The sequence below is a fragment of the Grammomys surdaster genome, unplaced genomic scaffold (genome assembly GCF_004785775.1).
Source record: "Grammomys surdaster isolate TR1022 unplaced genomic scaffold, NIH_TR_1.0 125767, whole genome shotgun sequence".
NCBI classification, from domain to species: domain Eukaryota; kingdom Metazoa; phylum Chordata; class Mammalia; order Rodentia; family Muridae; genus Grammomys; species Grammomys surdaster.
In genome coordinates, this window is record NW_021620598.1 from 835,538 (window position 1) to 855,956 (window position 20,419).

The window sequence follows — 20,419 nt, forward strand, 5'->3', positions numbered from 1 at the left end:
ACGCGTGGGGGTGTCTGACCCATTTGCCTCCGTCTACCTACGTGTGCAGTCCTTCTGGTTTTGGGCAAGGTCAAAGCCGGGCCTGCAGTCACAGGCTACCCCACCTTTGGGCGTCTCCCGGCAGATGTGGGCACAGCCATGGTCTTTGTTCATGCAGTTCATACCCTCTGAGAAGAGAGACAGACAAGACAGAGGTTGGAGACCAGCAAAGCAGAAGAGAGAAAGCCTCAGGTGGTGGAGTGATGACTTGTAGTGCCCCAGTGCAATGGTGGATGTGTTTGGTCAGCTACTGCAGGCAGCACTCACATGTGTGTGTGTGTGTGTGTGTGTGTGTGCACAGACACACTCAGCCACAGGTGTGTTCTGTCACAGTGCCTGGGTCTTTTGTGGTACAGTCTAAATGACTTCTCCGAGCCCATAGGCTCAGCTCCTGCCTGACATCGGATTGCAGGGTTAAGTGTGTAACATCAGTCAGGACCGTTTGGATTCTCCTCAGCCACCAATGGGTCCATGATACCTTTGCATCCACTAAGTAAGCTCTGTCTCCTCCCTGTCAGCCTGGAGTGCCTTGAACCTCCTCATGATGACCCCAGTTATGTTTATCTTCTTGGTGATTTGTGAGGAGTCTCCAGAATTTATGAGGTCAAGGGTCCAGTGAGGGGTTGTAGGTCACAAGCCCATCAAGAGGCCACAGGCAGATCAGAGGGCAGAGAGCCACTGTGTGCTGCCCACCGGCTCTGGGACCATCAGGTGACATCAGTCACCTCCAGCTGAGAGAACTCAGTGAATGAAGCTGTCTGGGAGAGGGAGGAAACCCCTGAGGTGGTAACCTCTCTTCCTCAGGGACCACACTGGATCCTTGTACAAGGGGAAGAGAGTGTAATTGTGACCCTGTGGGCTGTACATGGGCCATTAGTAACTCAGACATGTTTCAAAGGACAAGTCTCTGGTGGTTATGACATAGACCAAAAAAGTCTTGGTCTGAAGTACAGCTCAGCAGCAGAGTGCTTTGGCTAGCATGCTGGTGGCAGTCATGGCTTCTTTCCCAGCACCATGATAAAGGTAAGAAAAAAAAAAAAAAGGTAGTCTAAAGTTAATTCACAGATGGAAATGAACTACAGCTTCTGTTCAATACCTGACTTATCATGCTCTCTTCTTCTCCCTCCCTTTGATTTGCGCATCAGTTCAAGCCAAGTTGCTATACCAGTGCAGAGATAGACTGACCTACTGACCCATGACAGACCGGCAAAATACCCAATGCACCAAAGGAAGTCACACCACGCCTTTCCTCTCCTCAATTTCCAACAGCACCCAAGCCTGATGGCGGTGACAGAAGCATGATGGCCCCTGTTCAATAGCCACTGGGAGGGAGGTGACCTGTGACCACAACCTACTTTCTAGACATTCACTCACACCTCAGCTGGTCACCACTAACCAGGATTGCTCTTGGGCCAATATGAGCCAATTCTGGCATGCAGCATCATTAGAAAGTTCCCGTGGGCTCAAGGAGGTATGGGCATTAGTCTGGCTTCCCCATAAGCTGTGTGCTTTCATGTCTCCGAGCCTCACCTGTAAACATGCATGACACTGATATCTTCATCCTTAAGGATTAGGTACAAACATTCACCACAGCCAAGAAGATGCCCAGTGCTTGGCTGGCATTCAACAGGCCAAATACCTCTGCGGACCCTGGCCTGCTCCTGCAGGTCTGAGGGAGGGAACTGCCTGATGGGTGCTAGCAGGTAGATTCAGAGGTGGCTTCAGGATAGGAGCTTCCTTGGCCATGCAAACACTTTTAGTTTCCAGGGATGCCCTGCCTGGCAACAGCCTGGCTACCGAGCATTCTCCCTGACTTATGATGAGAGCTGGCATCGGGCAGCTCACAGCCTAGGTCACACTTATGCCTTGCTAATGTGGCTGCTTCTATAGCTCTCCAGTGGCTCAGCTGTGACCCAACCATTGGTCCCCTGTCCCCATGTACATCCTCCCAAGGTCCACAATCCCATACTGCCTGTGGTATCCCCTAGCTTCTCCTTCCTGGTTTCTTCCTCCCGTCTTCCATAAATGACTTCCTAAGGCTATGTCTGAGTCCATTGACTTCATAGAGCCTCTTGACCCCCAGATTACCCTCAGACCATAATGAAGTTGCAGAGCTAGCCCAGATCAAAGCCTCAACATACCTAGTTTATCTTTCTAGGTAGGGAAGAATCCAAAGGCTCTATTTAGCTCAGCTTGTTTGAGGTGAAGAAAGGGAGACTAAATTTCCATTTCTAGTCAAAGAATTGCAACTTCTGAGAAGCCCCACACGTCAGCAGGCAGCCATGGATTTGTCCCAGGGGAGCTGATGTATCCCTGAGCCCTGGATCACAGACTGCCACACTTTAGAAACTGCCATGCCTTCTCCTTTGAGGCTCTGTTGTCATCGAGTCTCTCCTTTCAAGTGTACAGGCATGAGCCAAGGGGTCACACCCTGGAGGGACTCGGGGGCGATGGTCTAACACCACTGTGATTGCTGCAGCCGATGGTCAGCAGTGTGGCCGCAGGAAGGGACAAGGGAGCCGCAGAGCTGGCCTCAAGGGTGCAGCCAGAAGATTCCAAAACTTTCCTCTTAGTTTGCTCCACAACTGGTGTGTGTGTGTGTGTGTGTGTATGTGCATGGCTAGCACACACGTGTGAAAGTCCCCCACTGTAACCTTGAGGCAAAGCCAAGGTTCCTGAGCTTAGTCTCTTCTCTCAGGCTCCCATACCAAGCCGTACAGTTATAATCTTTGTTGTATTTAAAAGTTACAACTTAAAACCACGCGCAAACACAATGATTTTCACCAAAACCTCAATTTTCTGAGTCAAGGAGACTGCAAGCCTGAGAGGCAAGCCCAAGAGGCATGAGTTTGCAATAGGCACACGATACACGAGGCACCAGCCATTCTTGTCTCGTGAATGTGGTTCTAACTCCAGATTGGAAGCTGTTCCCCAGCCTCCATGGCCTCGGCCTGGCTGCTATGGCAACTTTGGCTGTAGATGGTTACCCCGCCAGCCTATGTACCTCCCAAGCATAGGTTCCAAAGACTCACTCTGAGGCCATGCATGCTCAGCGCCAGGCCCAGGGCCCAGGTGGGGTGGCCTAGCATAGCTTCTGTGACTCAGGACTGTAGGCCTTGCTTATCTGTCCTCCTGCAGCTCTCTACCTGGGCCACGTCTGCTCCTGAGAGGGCTGCAATTCACAAGGTTTTCAACACGCCTCCCTAGGTGTAGGTCTGGGAGCCACATGTACCAAGTTCAGAGAAAGCCTGCTTGTTTCCCTGCTACAGAGGAGCTACAAGAATTTCAGTCATTCCCGGAAGTCCTGGTTCTCAGATGCCTGGTGCCCGCCAGCTCAGGCTGCCCGCCAGCTCAGGCTGCCCCCAGCTCAGGCTGCCTGCCAGCTCAGGCTGCCCCCAGCTCGAAGCTAATCTGATCTGACCCATCCAAATCCAATTACGCTCTGCAAACTTGGGCTGAGTGTCTCCTTAGTGCTAGGCCAGGCGGGGTGTAATGGGGAGACAAGGCCCTTAGCTGCCACATCGATCACCAGGTCCAAAAGGAGTTAGCGTATGCTATGCATGACGTACCTCATGTCTGAGCCTCAACTTTGCCTGTTGGGCAGAATCAGAAGGCCATGGGTCAGGCTTCCAAGGTGGGATGCGTGACTATAAAGCTGTCCCTGGACCTCAACCCAGGCAGGAGAAAGCCATGGCAAGCTGCGACCAGAGGGGTGTAGTGCACGTGTCAGGGGGACCTGCATGCTTTAGAGAGACAGGGTTTCAATCTAGGAACTAGAGGAAAGCTGTCACAGAACCCTGGGAGGGAGGAAGAAGTGGTTGGAAGGGTGGAGGATTATTAGGGACATCTTTTATGGCCTCTTCCTAGTGCAGTAACTCACAACCTGAGCTGTGACCCCTTTGGGGGCTGTATATTAGATATCCTGCCTATCAGATATTTATGTAACAGCAGCAAAATTATACTTACAAAGTAGCAACAAAGTAACTTTATAATCAGAGGTCCCTGCTTCAGGAGGCTCCCAGTATTTGAAAGGTTGAGAACCTCTGTCCTAGAGTTCTCTCTAGAGGGTGAGATGCAAGGACCAAAGCCCCCACTATACTGTATTTGCTCTTTACATGTTTGAGAAGGGGGCACGTCCACTTTCCAAACCACCCGTGGAAGTGGGTCAATGTGGTGAAAGATGTGTCTGGCCACCTTTGAGAGGCCTCATGGTGCTTTCCCACCAGAGACTCTCCCCATAGGGCAGCTGTCAGGCTAGAAGATGGTCCGACGTGTAGCGATATGATGGTGCCCTGCCTGCCATACCAGTGTGTGTGTCACATTCCCCCCAACACAGGTCTGGCACCTTTGTCCCAGTTAGAGTTGGAATGTGTGCCTCCCAAGGGTCATTGCTATGGCAACTTCATCAATAATATCGCTTTCTCAATTCTGGTCCCTCAAACACAGAGGAGAACAATGGGCTTGCTCCACCCCCTCCCCCAACCCCCTCCAACTTGGGAGGAAGGATTTGCTCTCCCTTTGCTTCCTCAACAGAGAGTAAAAGCGCCGAGAAAGAGGCTGAGATCTTGAGGGGCTTCCACAACCCAGAACTACCCCAGCCTATCAGGGAAGAGGAAACCTAGCTTATGGACTTGGAAAGAACCCCAGAGAGGCCAGGTGAAGGGACTGCGGGACTGATCTGAGGAAGAGAGAGGATGATGAGGACCCCTGGGGTGCCTGTCTGGGGGTCATATTTTGTACCAACTTACAGATATGTCATCTTGTCAACTCCCCAGACCAACCTTGGAGGAATGTAAACTGGGGTACCACACACCCTTCTGAGACAGGAACATTTCCTAACAGGTATAGCAGTATCTGTCCATGGAGTGTGGGGTCAAAAGTCTACTGTCACATGACTCAAGCATAGAAAAGATGTGTGTGTGTGTGTGTGTGTGTGTGTGTGTGCCGTTACCGCCTGTAGCCCTTCAGCCTGCTGCTTTTGGACAAATCTAGATTTAGAGGGGCCTTGGCAATTACTGCCGAGACTCCCAGCTTCTCATGAGCCCAGAGAGTCGCTGCTGGGAAGAACAGAGACTGTGTGGCTTCACCCACCCAGACCTCCTCTTGCAGACCTCCTTAACTGAACATCTTGGTGGCCGAGTGCTTGGCAAACCCCAGCTCTAGCAGTACAGATGCCATGGCTCATGAGAGGTAGGCCCACTTGCCCCAGGTCTCCAGTGGCCACTCTAACGCTCACTCAATTCTCATTCCTGGTCCCCAGTCGGCAGTGTCTATGGTCCCTTAAGAGATACGCCTCTCTGTCTTCCTCATCTCCTGCCCTCTATTTCATCTGGAACATACAGGGAGAAGAGATTTTCCCTCAAGGCCTCTCAGGGTCTTGGGTCCTGACTGGGTGTGTCACACAGAACAGCGGCTGGCTCATTATCTCTTCTGCCTGTAAAGCACTCTGTTCCTCCTAAAAGACTCAGTGCCTCTCTACCAGAGCCTCAAAAGGACAGCCCTTGGGTCCTTTGAGGGGTTGATCTGTCCCATCAGTGATCACTGCCTGCTGAGACTATGGATGGTTGGCTCCTGGAATGCTGGATGAGAGAGGGGAAGGGCTTGCTTTCTATACAGTTCAGCACCCCAGATGTGCCTTAGCCTGTCTGGTCATCAGGACTCCAAGAAAGCTGCTTCCAGGAAGCAGGACATTCTTCACATATAGTGGAGAGGACAGATCCCAGGTGTCTGCAGACACATGTGGAAACGTGTGTGCAGTTACCAATGGCGACCTGTGGCAGAGGTAGGTGGTGCGAGTCCATCCCTCACTGCGGCCTTCGGTAGTGTGTTCTTACAACCCACTCAGCTTGCTCCCTGTGAGTGGGAAGCCTTGACAGCCTTTTCTCTGAGGAGTGCTAACGGGTATGAAAACTGGAGTGTGGGGAGCAGCCTCCCTGACAGCCCCTTTGAGATAGATGCTAGCCCACCCTGCCTTCCTCCTCACATCTTGACGTTTCTCAGGCTGGTCACTAGGTGTCACCACAACCAAGTTGAGGCCTCTCCAAGAACCAGGAGGCAATTTTGGAGAAGGTCCGGCTTGGAGATGGATGAAGATGGGCTGGCCTTTAGCCTAGTAGGCCACGCTCACCCTCTCCAGTGAACAGCCTCAGGGCACACCCAGTTAGATCTCTGACAGACAGTGGTGCAGATCTTATTTATACATAAAACAGTAAGCCTCCTGTGGTGACTCATTGATCGTATTCCTTTCTACAGGATCTCTAAAGCAAGTCACATGGACAGGTTGTCCCATGTCACCCTTAGTTGGCCCCAGACCTGAAGCAGAAGGATCCCAGGTCAACTATCTGTGATCTCCTTTTTTACAGGGCAGCTGTGATCTACCAAACCCTGAATGGGCAGCAGGCACTCAAACCACCTGGAGAGCCTTTCTGTACCCAAAGTTCAGATCACAGGCTACTCTTACCATTCATTCTAATTTAAAGGTGGTGCTTACTAAGTACAGGTGTAAATGCAGAGGTGGGCTGGGAGGAATGGGATGGGGCAGGGTTGACAGGTAGGATAAGAGTCAAGGCCTGAGCTACCAGTGGTGGCTCCTGAAGAAGCCAGCTTACAGACGAGGCTGCTGTGCTTCTGACAGATGAAGCAGGGAAGACCCTGCTGGAGGGATCTGATGGGGGGGGGGGGAGGAGCAGAGATCAGCTGACCTGATGGCTATAGCATAGGTGTAAGTCCTGGCTGAACCAGAGATCCATGGGAAGTAAGTGCCGAGTGTCCCTGCGCGGCCTCTCAGCACACGGAACAGGAAAGCACTTTATAAATCAAAGCCACACACAGCCCAGACATCTGGAAAGGTTCTCCAGGGAGCAATGGCCGGACTAGACAGGGAGCCCCAGACAGAGGGAGCAGTATGAGGAAACAGGGACACAGAGTGGCAGGAGAGTACGGGGGCTGGACTGTGACAAGGACAGGTTGTGGACATCTGAGTTAGGACCCTGTGGGGAGCTAGGAGGTCAAGGGAGGGCTGATGCTGACATGGGCGCAGATTGAGTGCGTGATGGCTCAGGGAGAGCTGGTCCAGGTAGAGGGTAGCACACATGGCAACACCAGGGTTCTCTGTCTCAGGGGACCTAGGTTGCTTACCCTTTTGCCCACCTGTTTATTCAGGCGTACGGTCAAGTGTCAGACCTGGGTTTAGAAGCAGCCTCTGGTAATTATCTATGGCCAGAATTCTCTGCATACCACCAATGGGATAACAGTACCTAATACTCAGATTACACCCAGGAGCCATCAAAATCCAGACACAAAGCCAAGCCCAGTCATGCTCAGCGGTGAAGCTCATGGCTGTGTAGGATGCTGGTGACACGGAGCCCAGAGATGGGCACTTTGCAAGGGATGCGACCTGTGCACACAACCTCATTCTCATCTGCAAGAACAGTTCTGATGTGTGCTTCCTTTTCACAGCAAGAAACCAAGGCTCAAGGGCTTACTACTGAGAAGGGACCCGAGGCCAGGTGGCCCGTCTCTTGTCTTGGCACCCTCTGAACTATGGCTCACTTTCCACCCTTTACCATCCGTTCCTGAAGATCCCGAGGGCCTACAGCCTTTTGGAAAGATCCCCTGCTGGTGTTGAGAAGTCAGCCCCATGGTGCCCTTGGCGCCAGCTTGAGGCCAGGCCAGGAGAAGTACGTGAAGCTGGCTTACCAGCCAAAGGAGTTGTTTATGGGGTGGGAGGCTCATAAAAAATAATGGGATGGATTTATTGTCTCCGCCTTGAGGGCCATTCCAGACCGCACAGGACCAGGCCAGGCCTCTTCCAGTAGCACCATAAATCTCCACGCTAAGTGGCAGGGATGTCTGTCCTCCCGCCCACCTGGTCTGTAGCAGATGAGAAAGTTCAAGGAGCCTGCAACCCTTACACGGCCTGAACCAGCTCCCCCAGCCAGTGAAAGAAGGCCTTGAAACGGAGCGGGGACAACCCTGGCCCTGCAGGAGCTACAGAGGGACCCCTGGAGCGCAGGCCTGGCTTGCTTCCCAAGATGAGAAAATCATATCTGGGAAACCGACAAGAGCCCGCTAGCTGTGTACAGTCACAGGATGCTACGCCATGGCTTGGTTAGCTCTCATGTGGGACAGACGGGCTCTGTCTGGGGGCTTGTTTATCAGAATCTAGAAGCGAGGAAGAGTTGGCTCTGGTACCAGAAATCCAGCCTTCCCCATCTTTAAGTGCCCCCATGTAGTATGGCATGGGAAGGGAAGCCATGTTCCCTCAGGGGGCATGGCAACGCTTATCTGAGGCACTCCACAGGGTGGCTGTGAGCATCAGGGTAATTCCCAGTAGAAAGCTTAAGGGATTGGAGGCAGGTTTGGTGAGGACTCCTATCACTGATGCAGGTTGAGGGTCAGTATCCAGTCAGCCTTCAGGACAAGGTCAAGTGAAAGCTAAAGAGGCTGTGTTGAAGACAAAGGAGGGAGATCGAAGGGCCAGCCTAGGGGAAGGCAGCAGGAGGGGCCTGGATAGTGTTGGGGTATTAGCTCAGAGGCTGCCTGTGGCAATTCCTAACCCAAACTCCTGTATTCCAAACCCTTAGGTGGCCTCTGCCAAACAGCCCCTAGCCAGGCCTAACTCCACTGTGGGCTTGGACTATGGGCTCAGTTCCCAGAAGCAGTGAGCTTGGCTTTCCCCACCTCCCTGACCATGGCCAACTCAGGTAGGTATGCCAGGCAGGGCCTTGCTTCCATGCCTGAGGAGTTTGATTATTATTGGTTGTAAGGAAATGTTTCATTCCTAATCCCAGCATGTAGGAAGGACGTGAGTCCCTTTCAAATTCACGCTAAAACAGAACCCCTTGTACATCAGCACAAAAAGCGGAATGATTGGACTGCTGGGTCTCAGGGGTGAGGTAATCTTAAAAATAGGTACAGGCCCTTTGCCTCCTGCCTTTTGTTACATGTGGACATAGAAAGAGGCACCATCTGTGTAGCATGGAAGTCCTTACCAGATATGGAATGTTCTGGAGCCTAGACCTTCAACTTCATAGCCTTCAGAACAGAACAGAACTAATCCTGAGTAATTATAACAGCAAGAAGGGACTAGAACAATGAACGATTTTCTTTGCTATGGACAGATTGAGTGAGCAAATGAGTGGGTAACCCCCCTCCCCCCCCGCCCTTCATTCAGACCCTTTCAGACCCTAGCAGAGGCTGGGCCTGAGTCAGCCACTCAGGAGAGGGAGGGGAGGGCGCTCTGTACAAGCCATTCTGGAAGAATGTTAATCACACGCCAAGGCAGATTCTGAACAGGACTTGGCATTTTCAGCTTCTAAAAATGTAGGAAATTGGCCGTCACATATACGGCCCTGGGCCATATCTGGAAAAAAAAATTAGACTGACTTTTCTCTCGGTCCCACTGACTCCCAAGTTTCTAGGCTGTAAAAGAACAAAGCTTTGCCTTGTTCAGAGGCACCCGCCACTGAAATATTCAGCACCTATGTGACTGAGTAACAGGACAGTCTGAAGTGTAAACCTGAGGTAGACAGGTTCTCTGCAAAGAATTGTCTCACACCTGCCTCAGACATCCTCACATGCTCTCTTCAGCCACTCTCCTGTTACCTTCCACATCAGTATCTTGACACTTCCCAGTCAGTCAGTCAGTTACCCACCTGTCACCTCTTCCTCAGCCATTCTGTCACATTCCCTCGGCCATCTTCTGTTACTTTCCCCTCAGCCTTTCCTTTACCAATTTCCCCTCAGCCACTAACCTGTTATCTTCTTCTTCAACATTGTCACATTTCCCTCAGACATCTTCTTGTCACTTCCTCTTCTTATATTGTCACCTCCTCTCACTAGTCTCCTGTCACCTTTTCCTCAGCTATCCTGCCACATCTCCAAAATGTCTGTCACTCTCCTGTCAGCCACCGTCTTGTCTCCTCTCCTGTTGGCCATTTTCTTGTCATTTTTCACATTAGTCACCTTGTCACTTTCTCCTTAGCCATCTTCCTGTCACCTTCCCCTCAGCTATCTTCTTGTCATCTTCCCCTCAGCCATCTTCCTGTCACCTTCCCCTCAGCTATCTTCTTGTCATCTTCCCCTCAGCCATTTTCCTATCACCTTCTCCTCAGCCATCTTCCTGTCACCTTCTCCTCATCCATCGTCCTGTCACCTTCTCCTCAGCCATCTTCCTGTCACCTTCCCCTCAGCCATCTTCTTGTCACCTTCCCCTCACTCATCTTCCTGCTACCTTCCCCTCAGCTATCTTCCTGTCACCTTCTCCTCAGCCATCTTCCTGTCACCTTCCCCTCAGCTATCTTCCTGTCAGGTTCCCCTTCCCCATCCCCTGCCATGTTTTTTCTGTCACCTTCCCATTAGCCTTACTCCTGTCACCTTCCTGTCAGGCACCATGTCATACCCCCTCCTCAGTCACTTTCTTTCACCTTCCCCTTGGCCACCTACTTCCTCTCAACTACCTGCTTGCCATTCTCCCTCAAGCCACACTCATGTGCCTATGGGATGGCTGAGTGTAGCTCAACTCCCCACTTGCCTCATCTCCTTCCCAAGATGGCTAATGGTCTTGTGATCAAATGTGGCTTGTACATCCACTTCTCAAGACTGAGTGAGCAAAACTCCAAACTCCTGTCAAACACAATTTCTTGACTCTCTTGCTTCTGGCAGTTTGGAGAGTGGCTTTAGGCTCCTGGGGCCACCCTCTCCTATAGGCCATGAAACCTTCAGTAGGGGGTTAAAGAACATGGGAATGGTGAGGGGACAGGCTGGACAATGAAGCTGCTGCTGCTGGACCCAACAGTGTGGAAACGGCTCTAGGGGAAGGGAGGCAGTGTACTCACGATCAGGGCAAGCGAGGCTGAGAGCAACTCAAAGGCAGTCATGCAAACAGTCTCAGGCCTAGGACGGGGTGAGAGCAAGCCCCTCTAGTGAAACTGCATGATACACACAGTAGGGTAGACAACGGCACCCACTCTGCCAGGCTCTGGTCCCCTCAATGAGATGGCACAGTGGAGGACAGTGATATCTGAGAACCCTCCTTGAGGGTCCTCTTTCAGAAAAATGACAGAAATTTGTGTAACATGCTGTCCAGGAGTTCTAAGCTTTTTTGTCACCCTGGGTTGTCTTTCAGGCTGTTAGTCTATGGGCAGATGACTCTGCTAACCTCTTGTTATCTCTTTCCCACCACAAACTCCTGTTTTCTCCATCTTCTTCCTGACCCCAACAGCCCTGCACAATCCATGTCATGCCAGTCCTCAGTCCACAAGTGACAGCTTATCTCTTTCCTAGTTAGCTGCCAGCTCTCAGAGGCTTCTCCAGCTCTTGCTCCGCAGGTCCGCAGGTCCAGATTAACCTTGGCAACCTCAGTTTGACTAGCCTACTGGTCCCTCAGATCTATTCCCTCGGGGCATATGTCAATCAACCAGCATATCACACCCAGGCCTGCACACATCCGAGTACCACAGCCCCATCATCGGCTGCTAGCATGTGGAAAAGTTATTCCTCTCTTTAGATTCTCATTGCTTCTTCCCCAAAAGAGAAGTGGGAAGACACGGGGTGGCTATGATTCCTTTAAACACTATGGGGCAGCCTAGGAGGGAGAACTAGGAGGGAGCAGCCTAGGACTTGAACTCAGATCCCCTGGGTTCTAGTTTTATTACTATTCCAAAGAGCCAGGAACCCTGGACCTGAAATTTTGATGACTCTGTCTATGCCATGGTAGTGGCTAGTGTCCGTGTCATAAGGCTCAAGGACTCAACATTGACAGTATCATCTCAAGGCTAAGGCTCAGTGAAGTATCACTGGGGACCATAAGTCTCAGTTTCCCTGGATGACCCAGTGGATATCCATTGTTCTGCTATAATTACTAAGAGTGATTCCTTTTTCTCTCAGAGAAAAGCACTGGCGTGGATTAAATGCTAGAGTCCTTCTGAATCATCCTTCTGGTCCATCAGCACCAGGTAGAGAGTACACTTGTTCTTAAATGCAAATTCTTTTATTACATGTGTGCAGGTGCATATATACATGTGCCACAACATATATGTGGAGGTCAAAGGCCAACTTGGAGGGAATCTGTTCTCTCCTTCCACCATGTGTGTCCCAGGAGTCTGTCTCACGTCACCTGACTTGGTGGTGGGAACCTTTATCTGCTGAGCTGTCTCACTGACCCTAAATGCAAATTCTTGACTATGGTGTTGATGTGAATCTGCACCTAACCAAAAGGCACAAAACCACACATGCACTGTGCCAATGTTGACTTCCTGGCTTGGGATTGTTCTTAGTGACCTAAGATGCTGCCTTTGGGGAAAACTGGGTGAACAGCTCATGTGGACCTCTCTTTAAGACTTTGTTTTTTGTTTCCTGTTTGCTTGTTTGTTTTTAGCTTCTGTGAATCTGGAATTATTTCAAAACAAAAAGCCGTTAATATTTCTATTATTTGGTCTTCAGTTATATTGGGGGGTATTTACTCTTCCAAAGTTCCAGATAAAATAAATCGATCCCCCAATGAGTCCTGTGTGCTTAATAAGCACAATAGCCAAGTGCAGTTTAACCCGAGGCCATTTTTCACACAACTGGACCCTCTGAGACACAACGTTATCTAGAAACTTGAGCGTGGTACATGGCAAACCTGGAGCTCATGGCCCCTTCTAAACAATCCGAGAGCCTCTCAGCCTCTGACCTGGACTCCCATACGCTGAAATGGCTTCTGACCATTAGAGCCAGACCTGTCACAGATCAGTGGCATCTGACAGCCAGCAGTAGCAGGATCAAAAGACACACATTCACTGGATGCCCAGAGGTTTGGGGACATTCAGCTTGGGGACAAATAGCAATACATATTCAGTCTCGAGTAGGGGCAGCTGTCTGTATAACTGAGTTCATGGCAAAAACTGCAAACTGCATGGAAAAGCGAGGCAGGCCAGCTCTGGCCAAGCGGGAGGGAAGTGTTCTGAGAGAGTTTGTTTGGAGGCGCAATGGGCACCTAGAACTGTGGGCAGTATCGTGTGGGGAGAAGGGTTGTCTGCTACACCAGGATTCCTGAATCCTATGGACCTGGGCCAGTCATTGCAATGGACTCTTGGAAGCTTCTCACTGTCTGCTCTCTGCACCAGCCAGGAGTCAGGAGACCATGTCCTGACTGGCAGATTCTCTCAGTGACACTGGAAAACTTGTATAAGTTCCCTGACTCTCTAGTGTCCAAACTGGAAATGGGTCCATGTGAGGATACAGACGTGACAGGGAAGTGCATGGTAGCACACAGTGGCCACACAAGTCATGTGTGCATTATCACATGCCCGGCCTCACGAACTCATCAAATGGAGAGATCTTCTAAAGTGTCAATGTCGCTCTTGAAGGCCAAGTCTTGAGCCTTGAGTACATGTGGCCCAGAGTCTTGGGGAGGGGTGCCATGGAGGAAGGACACTAGGGTCCTCTGCATTCATTTACACATGTGCTTAAGCATATGCAGAAGGCCCTCAGTTAGATGTAGAATGTTTTTAGGTCAGCTCCATGAACGTGGGTCTATAATATAGCCTGTCCCGTGGCTGGGTCCGGTGTAGATCCCAGGGAAAGCAAGGCGTGGCTGGCCTGTCTGTGGTGTGGCACCCCCCTTAGGCTGGATAGGATCTGCAGGTGTAACTCTCTGAATCTACATGTCCACCCATGCCCAGCACAGACAGCACTGCCTCCATATTCACACCAATGACCTGACGATTCACCAACAATGGCTGCCTACCCCACCCACCACTGCCAGGGCCACCTAGCCCTGTTCATACCTGCCTTCCTCGTCTTTCCTCTCCTCCTGCTCTATCCCTTCCAAAGGCTCCAGGTTGCTCTAGAATTGAGAGTTGTGGCGAATAGTGTCCCTGTCCCTAATAACTCTCTCGCTACGAAGGGCTGCACACCCTGTCACAAGCATGGTGAACATGAGCCCCAAAGGACCTAGGGTACAACTGTGTTGCCAGCCAATCTGGAGGCCGAGGCTAGCCTATCATTGGAGCCTGTGAGTTTGAGGCAAACCTGGAGAACAGATGGCAGAGAGCCATCACAAACTAAATAAAAGCGTGGCCCTGGGACTAGCCTTGGCTACATGCAGCTCCCGAGAGCCTCAGTGAGCCTGTGTTGCTTCCTATATTTATGGGGACAAGGTGATGTTTCCTCGCACTGTGTTGCCTCCAGCCTCTGCCAAGGCTGGCCGCAGCAGGTCTCTAGTGAGGCTCGAAGCACAGCCTTGAGGTACAGTTTCCTGCACAAGAGGCAGTGCTGCTCGGCGTCGCAGCCCACTGGCCACCAGGGGTGGTCAGGCCGATGATGCTCGTGACTAATGTACTCAACGACACGATGGTGGTTATGATGGCTCCATTGGTCACCCCTGAGAAAAGCAAAACTTCAGAATCCCCAAGGCATTTGTCTTAGCTTAAAGTCATAGGGAAGTCACAGTAAATCTCATTTTAGACTGAAGGAAAAAAAAATCACAAGGCCTCAGTCAACCTAAGACCTGAAGGTGACAGGCTTGTTGTGAACAAGGAGTTGAATCCGTAAGTTGGGGGAGATGAGGGCGTCACCTTTCTTCACACAGCTGAGTCTGGGGCCTTCAGAGCCTCCTCCAGTTTCAGCCAATACTGATTAGACTGAAGGAACAAACTCTCCCCCAGGAGGCCATATCTTCTTGGGGTATGAACGTGACATACTTTAAGGATAGAAAGGACAGGGGTAGGTAGAAAGTCCAAGGTGTTTGTGTGGCCAGATAAGCCACTGGCCTAGTGCAACAGAGGCTGGGCTGAGTCTGGAGTGGCCCTTGGGCTAGGGCAAGAGGAAGCATTGGTGGCACTTGGGCCAGAGGCTGAGCAGAGGGGTGTGTGGGCTGTCAGGGCATCAAAGCCAGTACCAGGAAGTATTAAGCAGAAGAACTAGCCAGATTCCAACAGTACCAGTGTCCCCTCCCATCCAGCACAGCCTGAGCTGTTGCCCCATGTCAAGTCAAGCCGTGCCAGAGTTCCCTGAACCAGAAGGAATTAACTGTCTACATACTGTCTACATGTCACCCCTCACCTCCTCCTGGGAAGATTTTACACTTGGATGCTTCAAAGTACTTTCCCTGAGGGCTGAGACTTTATTTAAAAAAAAAAAAAAGAATAGCCAAAGGACCTAAAGAGACAGAAGTGACAGCACAGGCCCCAGGGGATCTGAAGCCAAGAACCCAACACTCTGAGTTCAGCCTGGGCCTGATCCATGAGCCTCAGGGCAGGGTTTATGCTGGCGCCTGGAAAGCCAGGCTACTCAGAAGGGCTGAGCCGTGTGGCCTTGTTTCTGGGCCAGGAGCCCAGACTGACCTTGGCCTACCCCTCTCACAGATCTAATCAAAACCAGTCTGTGCTTAGGGTGGGTGGGTAGGGGCAGCCCAGAGATCCGGAGGGAAATTAGCCAGGCAGGTAACATGAGGAATCTAATTTGTCAAAGCCTCTGGATCCATCTGTCTTCCCAGGAGCCACAGAATCAGAGGCCTTGCAGGGAGGCAAGGGGCTCCATCCTAGCGCTTCCAGGCAGGCTCTGACTTTGAATTGCAATGCTCGTCACCATGGCTGACTCCATAGTGGGCACTCACCACAAACACAGACTGTACCTACCTACAAGGTAGGCTGCCTGCTTGCCTGCCTGCCTGCCCAGGACCCTGTGTCCTGTGTTCTCCCAGGCACTGTGCACAGTTTACTCATGTCCCTCGCTCACCTTGTTCCCTCTGTGCCACCCTCTGGCTTAGAAGCCAGGACAGTGCCACTGTTGGCCTTGCAAGATGGCTTCAAAAAGTTCCCCATGAGTTTTTGGGTTGGCTTCCTGGTCCAGATTCTAGAAAATCCAGAGATTTCACTTAAAATTCCCAATAAGAAAAGGGACCTTCTATTGGCCACATACTAGTCGATGTAGCTGGGGTTGAAGTGCTACTTCTGCATTTTGGCCAAATCTGCATTCCTAGTCCTGTTAAAATCCAGGGAGCTTTAGGGTGAGACGGATTATGTGTCCAAGGCTATACCCAATACCAGCCAGTTCAGAATTCTCTCACTTCCAGTCTCTAGAGTTCCCAAGTTCTCCTAGAAATCATCTACAGTCACACACGCACACACACACACACACAGAGGCAGGCACATACGCACGCACACGCGCATGTGCACGCACACACGCTGCTTTAGACTTCCACAGGGTTCATTTTCATGATTTGATTTCAGTACAACCTTGCTTCCACATGGAGGCCTTCAGTGCTGGCCACTCTCCCACCACCTGCTTCCTCTCTAAGGAGTCCTGTCACCTGAGCAGTGTGACAGAGAGCACCTCTGCTCCCCTGACCTCGCTTCCTCCCTCCTCAGAGGAATCACACCCAGCCTGTGGTGAGCGGTCTGTGGTGGTGTTCAGGCCTGTGCCCTGGCAGCGATTCTCTGCTCTCCCTAGGCTGTTACCCTAGGCTGTTACCCCCACCCCCACCCCAACCCATCTCCTGTGACTAAGACAGAAGCCTGTGACCTCTCAGCCCAGCAGATGCTGAGAAGGTGAAGGGCCAGCCACAGCGCAGCACAGCGGCCCTCTTGCATCCTGCCTCTGTCCTCTCTCATATGAGAGGCGTAACTTTGCCACAGCCCACCTGAAGCTCTCTCCAAAGCTGGGAAGCACTCGCTGGTGGAGGAGATGCTCCTGGAGTGTGACCCAAAGCTGCTCTGAGCAACTCCCCCATCACAGGCAGGACCCAGGCTTGTCATGTGCATTTCCTTTTCTGTCTCATGAACCTGCTTCTTACGGTCCTTGTGGACTCAGGTCCTCGTTTACATGGACTGCTCTGCCTGGTGTCACTATAGCTAGGCGGTTATCAGGAGCCAGGTGAGAACCTGTCTGCCTGAGGCCACCTGTGTGATGGCTCCAGTATCTGGAGCAAGCATTCGGGAAACACTGAGTTTGGCCTTTACATCCTTCAGAGGACACTCGAATGGCAGGGGTCAGTGTACCAGACTTGTCTGTGAGGAAACTGCCAAAACAAACCCAGACGATCTAAGAATCTACTAGAATATTTCTGGTTTTCTGCCCCAACATATTTTTAAAAGAGGGTATTTTTTTTTCCTTTTATTTTCTCAGGAATCATTTTCTAGCAGAAAGCACACGCAGTGTCCCGGAATTCCACTTAACCTCTGGTAGCCAGCAGGTCACGCCAGGTTTTCCTTCTAGCTTCAGATAACCTGCTGACCCAAATCTATGTCCCATGTCTTGTAAATGAGGAAGCTGAGGCTCAGAGCTTGCCGAAGAGTAGCCCCAGAAAGGGATGGAGGGCCTGGGTTCACACCTGGGCCCTGCTGAGCTGAGCTGAGCAGAGCATGAACCTTCTTTGCTCTTGTCTTTCAGCCTCAAACCTCCGGCTCCCTCATCCTTGTCAAAGCTCAGCCATGGAGGAGGGACAGTGGGCTGTTCTTTCTAACTTCCTCAAGGCTCCAGCCTTGGCTATTTAGGATAGCCTGGCCCCAGAAACCTTGGTTCTCTGCACTGTCCCACCAGGCCTCTCTGAAGTGGTCCACAGTCCTGCCTTGGGACCCGGGAGCTTGCTTAGCAACTGATGCTGCCTTTTGCTGCTTACTTGGCCCAAGTTCCATATATGTCTTGGCTTCTGACCAGCTCTGCCCCACCTCACAGCCCTGCTGTCACAGGCTCAAACTTCAACAAGGTTTAGCATTGGACCATTAGTGACCCAGCATCAAGAACTTTCACCTACTCGGCTTGGCTAGTGGCCAGCCCACCCAGCTTCAGCCTGCTCAGTCAACCTATCTCATCTGGCCTCCCCGGGCAGCAGACTCTCAGTGCCGAGGTTCCTCAGCAGGCCGGTGACCCAGGAGCATGCTACAAAGAAGCTCTGCTGTTAGAGGCTCATGGAGACGTAAGGCGACACCAGCCTTTTTTGAAGAGGTCTAGAGAACATGGAGTCCCAGTCCTCCTGGCCATAGCCAGTCTTCAACAAAGAGGAAGCCATCTTTGGTCATATCTACCATGTGTGGACCCACCACATACAAACAGGGGAAATACCAACAGTTGGCAGAGGGAAGGATCTAGAAAATTTTTTTACAAAGAACCAATATTGGTAGCCCAAAATAGCCACTGAGGTCACCACTGAAACCCCCCACCCTGACCTTTAGGCCCTGGAATCCATACGTAGAGCACGGAGTATTTCCACAGGGTTAAAAGGCATGCTTGGTCAACACAAGCCGTACTTACCATTGGAGCGGTGTATGCAGGTGTGTTGGTTGTCACTGAGAAAAAAGCCACTGTGGCACTGGCACTCATAACTGCCCATGGCATTGACACAGATCTGCTGGCAGCCACCGTTGTTGTCTTGACACTCATCTACGTCTTCAAGAAGAAGAGAGAAGGGGAGAAGAGATGTCACACCTGGAGCTAGTGGGTCACAGACACAATCAATACCTCCATCAGTTAATGAAGGGTTCCATCCCACGGTGCCGTACAGTAGATTTACTGCATGGGTGTACTCCATGGCACTATGCTATGATAGCACTGAACAGGGGCATCTCGTAGCACCATGCTGTGGAGATGCTGCATGGCGGCACACCAGAGGTATTTCATAATACTCTGTGATGGTTTGTATACGCTCGGGTCAGGGAGCGGCACTATTAGAAGGTGTGGCCTTGTTGGAGTAGGTGTGTCACTTTGGGTATGGGCTTAAGACACTCATCCTAGCTGCCTGGAAGCCAGTGTTCTGCTAGCAGCCTTCAGATGAAGATGTAGAACTCTCAGCTCCTCCTGCACCATGCCTGCCTGGATGCTGCCATGTTCCTGCCTTGATAATAACAGACTGAACCTCTGAACTTGTAAGCCAGCTCCAATTAAATGTTGTCCTATGAGAGTTGCCTTGGTCATGGTGTCTGTTCACACTAGTAAAACCCTAAGGCATACTGCATGGTATTCCTTCACAATCGAACCACAGAAGTAGTCAGTTACAAGGGCTAGAGGGCTGTGGCTGCTCTCTGTGTGCCTGACATAGTTCTAAGCATCTTTTCCATGTTAACTGTAGTCCTGCACGAACACTCTCACACTCAGATATGAGCTATTTTACAGATGAGGAATCTAAATCCCGCGTGTGTAAGGCTACATGGAAAGTGGCAGGGGCAGACTTTAGTCCCCTTGGATTGATGCCCATGCCTGGCCTCTCCTCTAACCCCACCGGACTCCTGTCCTCAGGATGGCACTGCAGACCGAAGCATTTCCCCACCGCACGAAGCGTGGCTGGCCACAACTCACCATTCCACATCTTTCTGACCCACCTCAGATTTACGGCTGGCAGCACGAGACCCTGGAAGCCCTGAAAGGGAGGCTGGAGGCCAGGGCAGCCTGCACCACCCTGAAGGTCTTAGCTTGGCAGATTGATTTCAAAAGCTTGGAGGGTGGGGGAAGATTTGAAAAGCCCCTGACCTCTGGCTGCCAGGACTGCCGGGGAAGGCTGCCAAGAGGGCTTTCCCACTCAGCGGGAGGCACTGGCTCAGGGCTCACACTCACTTCTGACCAGAGGCTGCGGGCACAAAGGGTGTGTTTGGCTGAAAGGGCCTTTATGGAGCTCTGGTCCCGAGCAGAACAGCATGTTTCAATTACCAGAGTCATAAGGCCCTACTCTGTCGGTTTGTTTAATGAAAAAAGGGCTTCTTGATCCTTAATGTCCCATGGCTGCATTGTCATTCCAAGAGACAAATACATAAAATCACAAAGCAATATGTATTTGGAGCTACTGGCTGTGTCCAGCCACTCTCCAGCCTGCAACACACACCAGACACACACACACACACACACACACACACACACACACACACTTCCTTTTCATGCATACGTGCACATACACTTTGGCACTGAAAATTTCCTGTGCTTCTCAGCACAGACATCTTTTGCCTCTGAGACCAAAAGGATGTGGGAAGGTAGAGGCAGGCGGTGACCTGCACTGAACTGGGGACAGCTTGGCTCCTCAGCTCTGTCAGCTGGGTCCTATTTAGGCTCGAGGACTGCAGACCACTTAACCACCCAGGAGACCGCGGCTGCCTTTGAGGCCCACAGCGTGGAGCGTCATTACCCTCTGGCAAGCTCAAATGTCAGCCGTGTGGCTGTCAGAGGAGGAAAGAGAGCTCTCAGCTCTAAAAGCCACCGAAGTCTCCAGCTCACATGGAAAGGTGGCTCTTGCTGAGAGGAGCAGCAGGATCAGAGGCTGACCTGGGAGGCTGGGGAGAGGGGGCAGGCAGTATTAGTTCTCTGAATAGCCTTCTCCATGGTCTTGTTGAGGGCTCCCTGCTGGCTCAGCCCTACCAGCATCTTAGGGCACCCCAAAGTGCATGGAGCTGCCACCTCTTCTCCATGCTGC

The 20,419-nt window shown here is 51.5% G+C and overlaps 1 protein-coding gene across 2 annotated transcripts in view; it reads right to left on the minus strand.

Annotated features, from left to right (window-relative positions):
* Scube1 (signal peptide, CUB domain and EGF like domain containing 1) overlaps positions 1–20,419 on the minus strand; it is a 114,275-nt gene that overhangs the window by 50,282 nt on the left and 43,574 nt on the right. For both annotated transcript variants that reach the window (XM_028788725.1, XM_028788724.1), the window contains exons 4-5: positions 18,277–18,411; positions 42–167 (exon numbers count right to left, since the gene is read on the minus strand). In XM_028788725.1, coding sequence (XP_028644558.1) covers positions 42–167; positions 18,277–18,411 — 261 coding nt within the window. The remainder of the gene's footprint in view (positions 1–41; positions 168–18,276; positions 18,412–20,419) is intronic.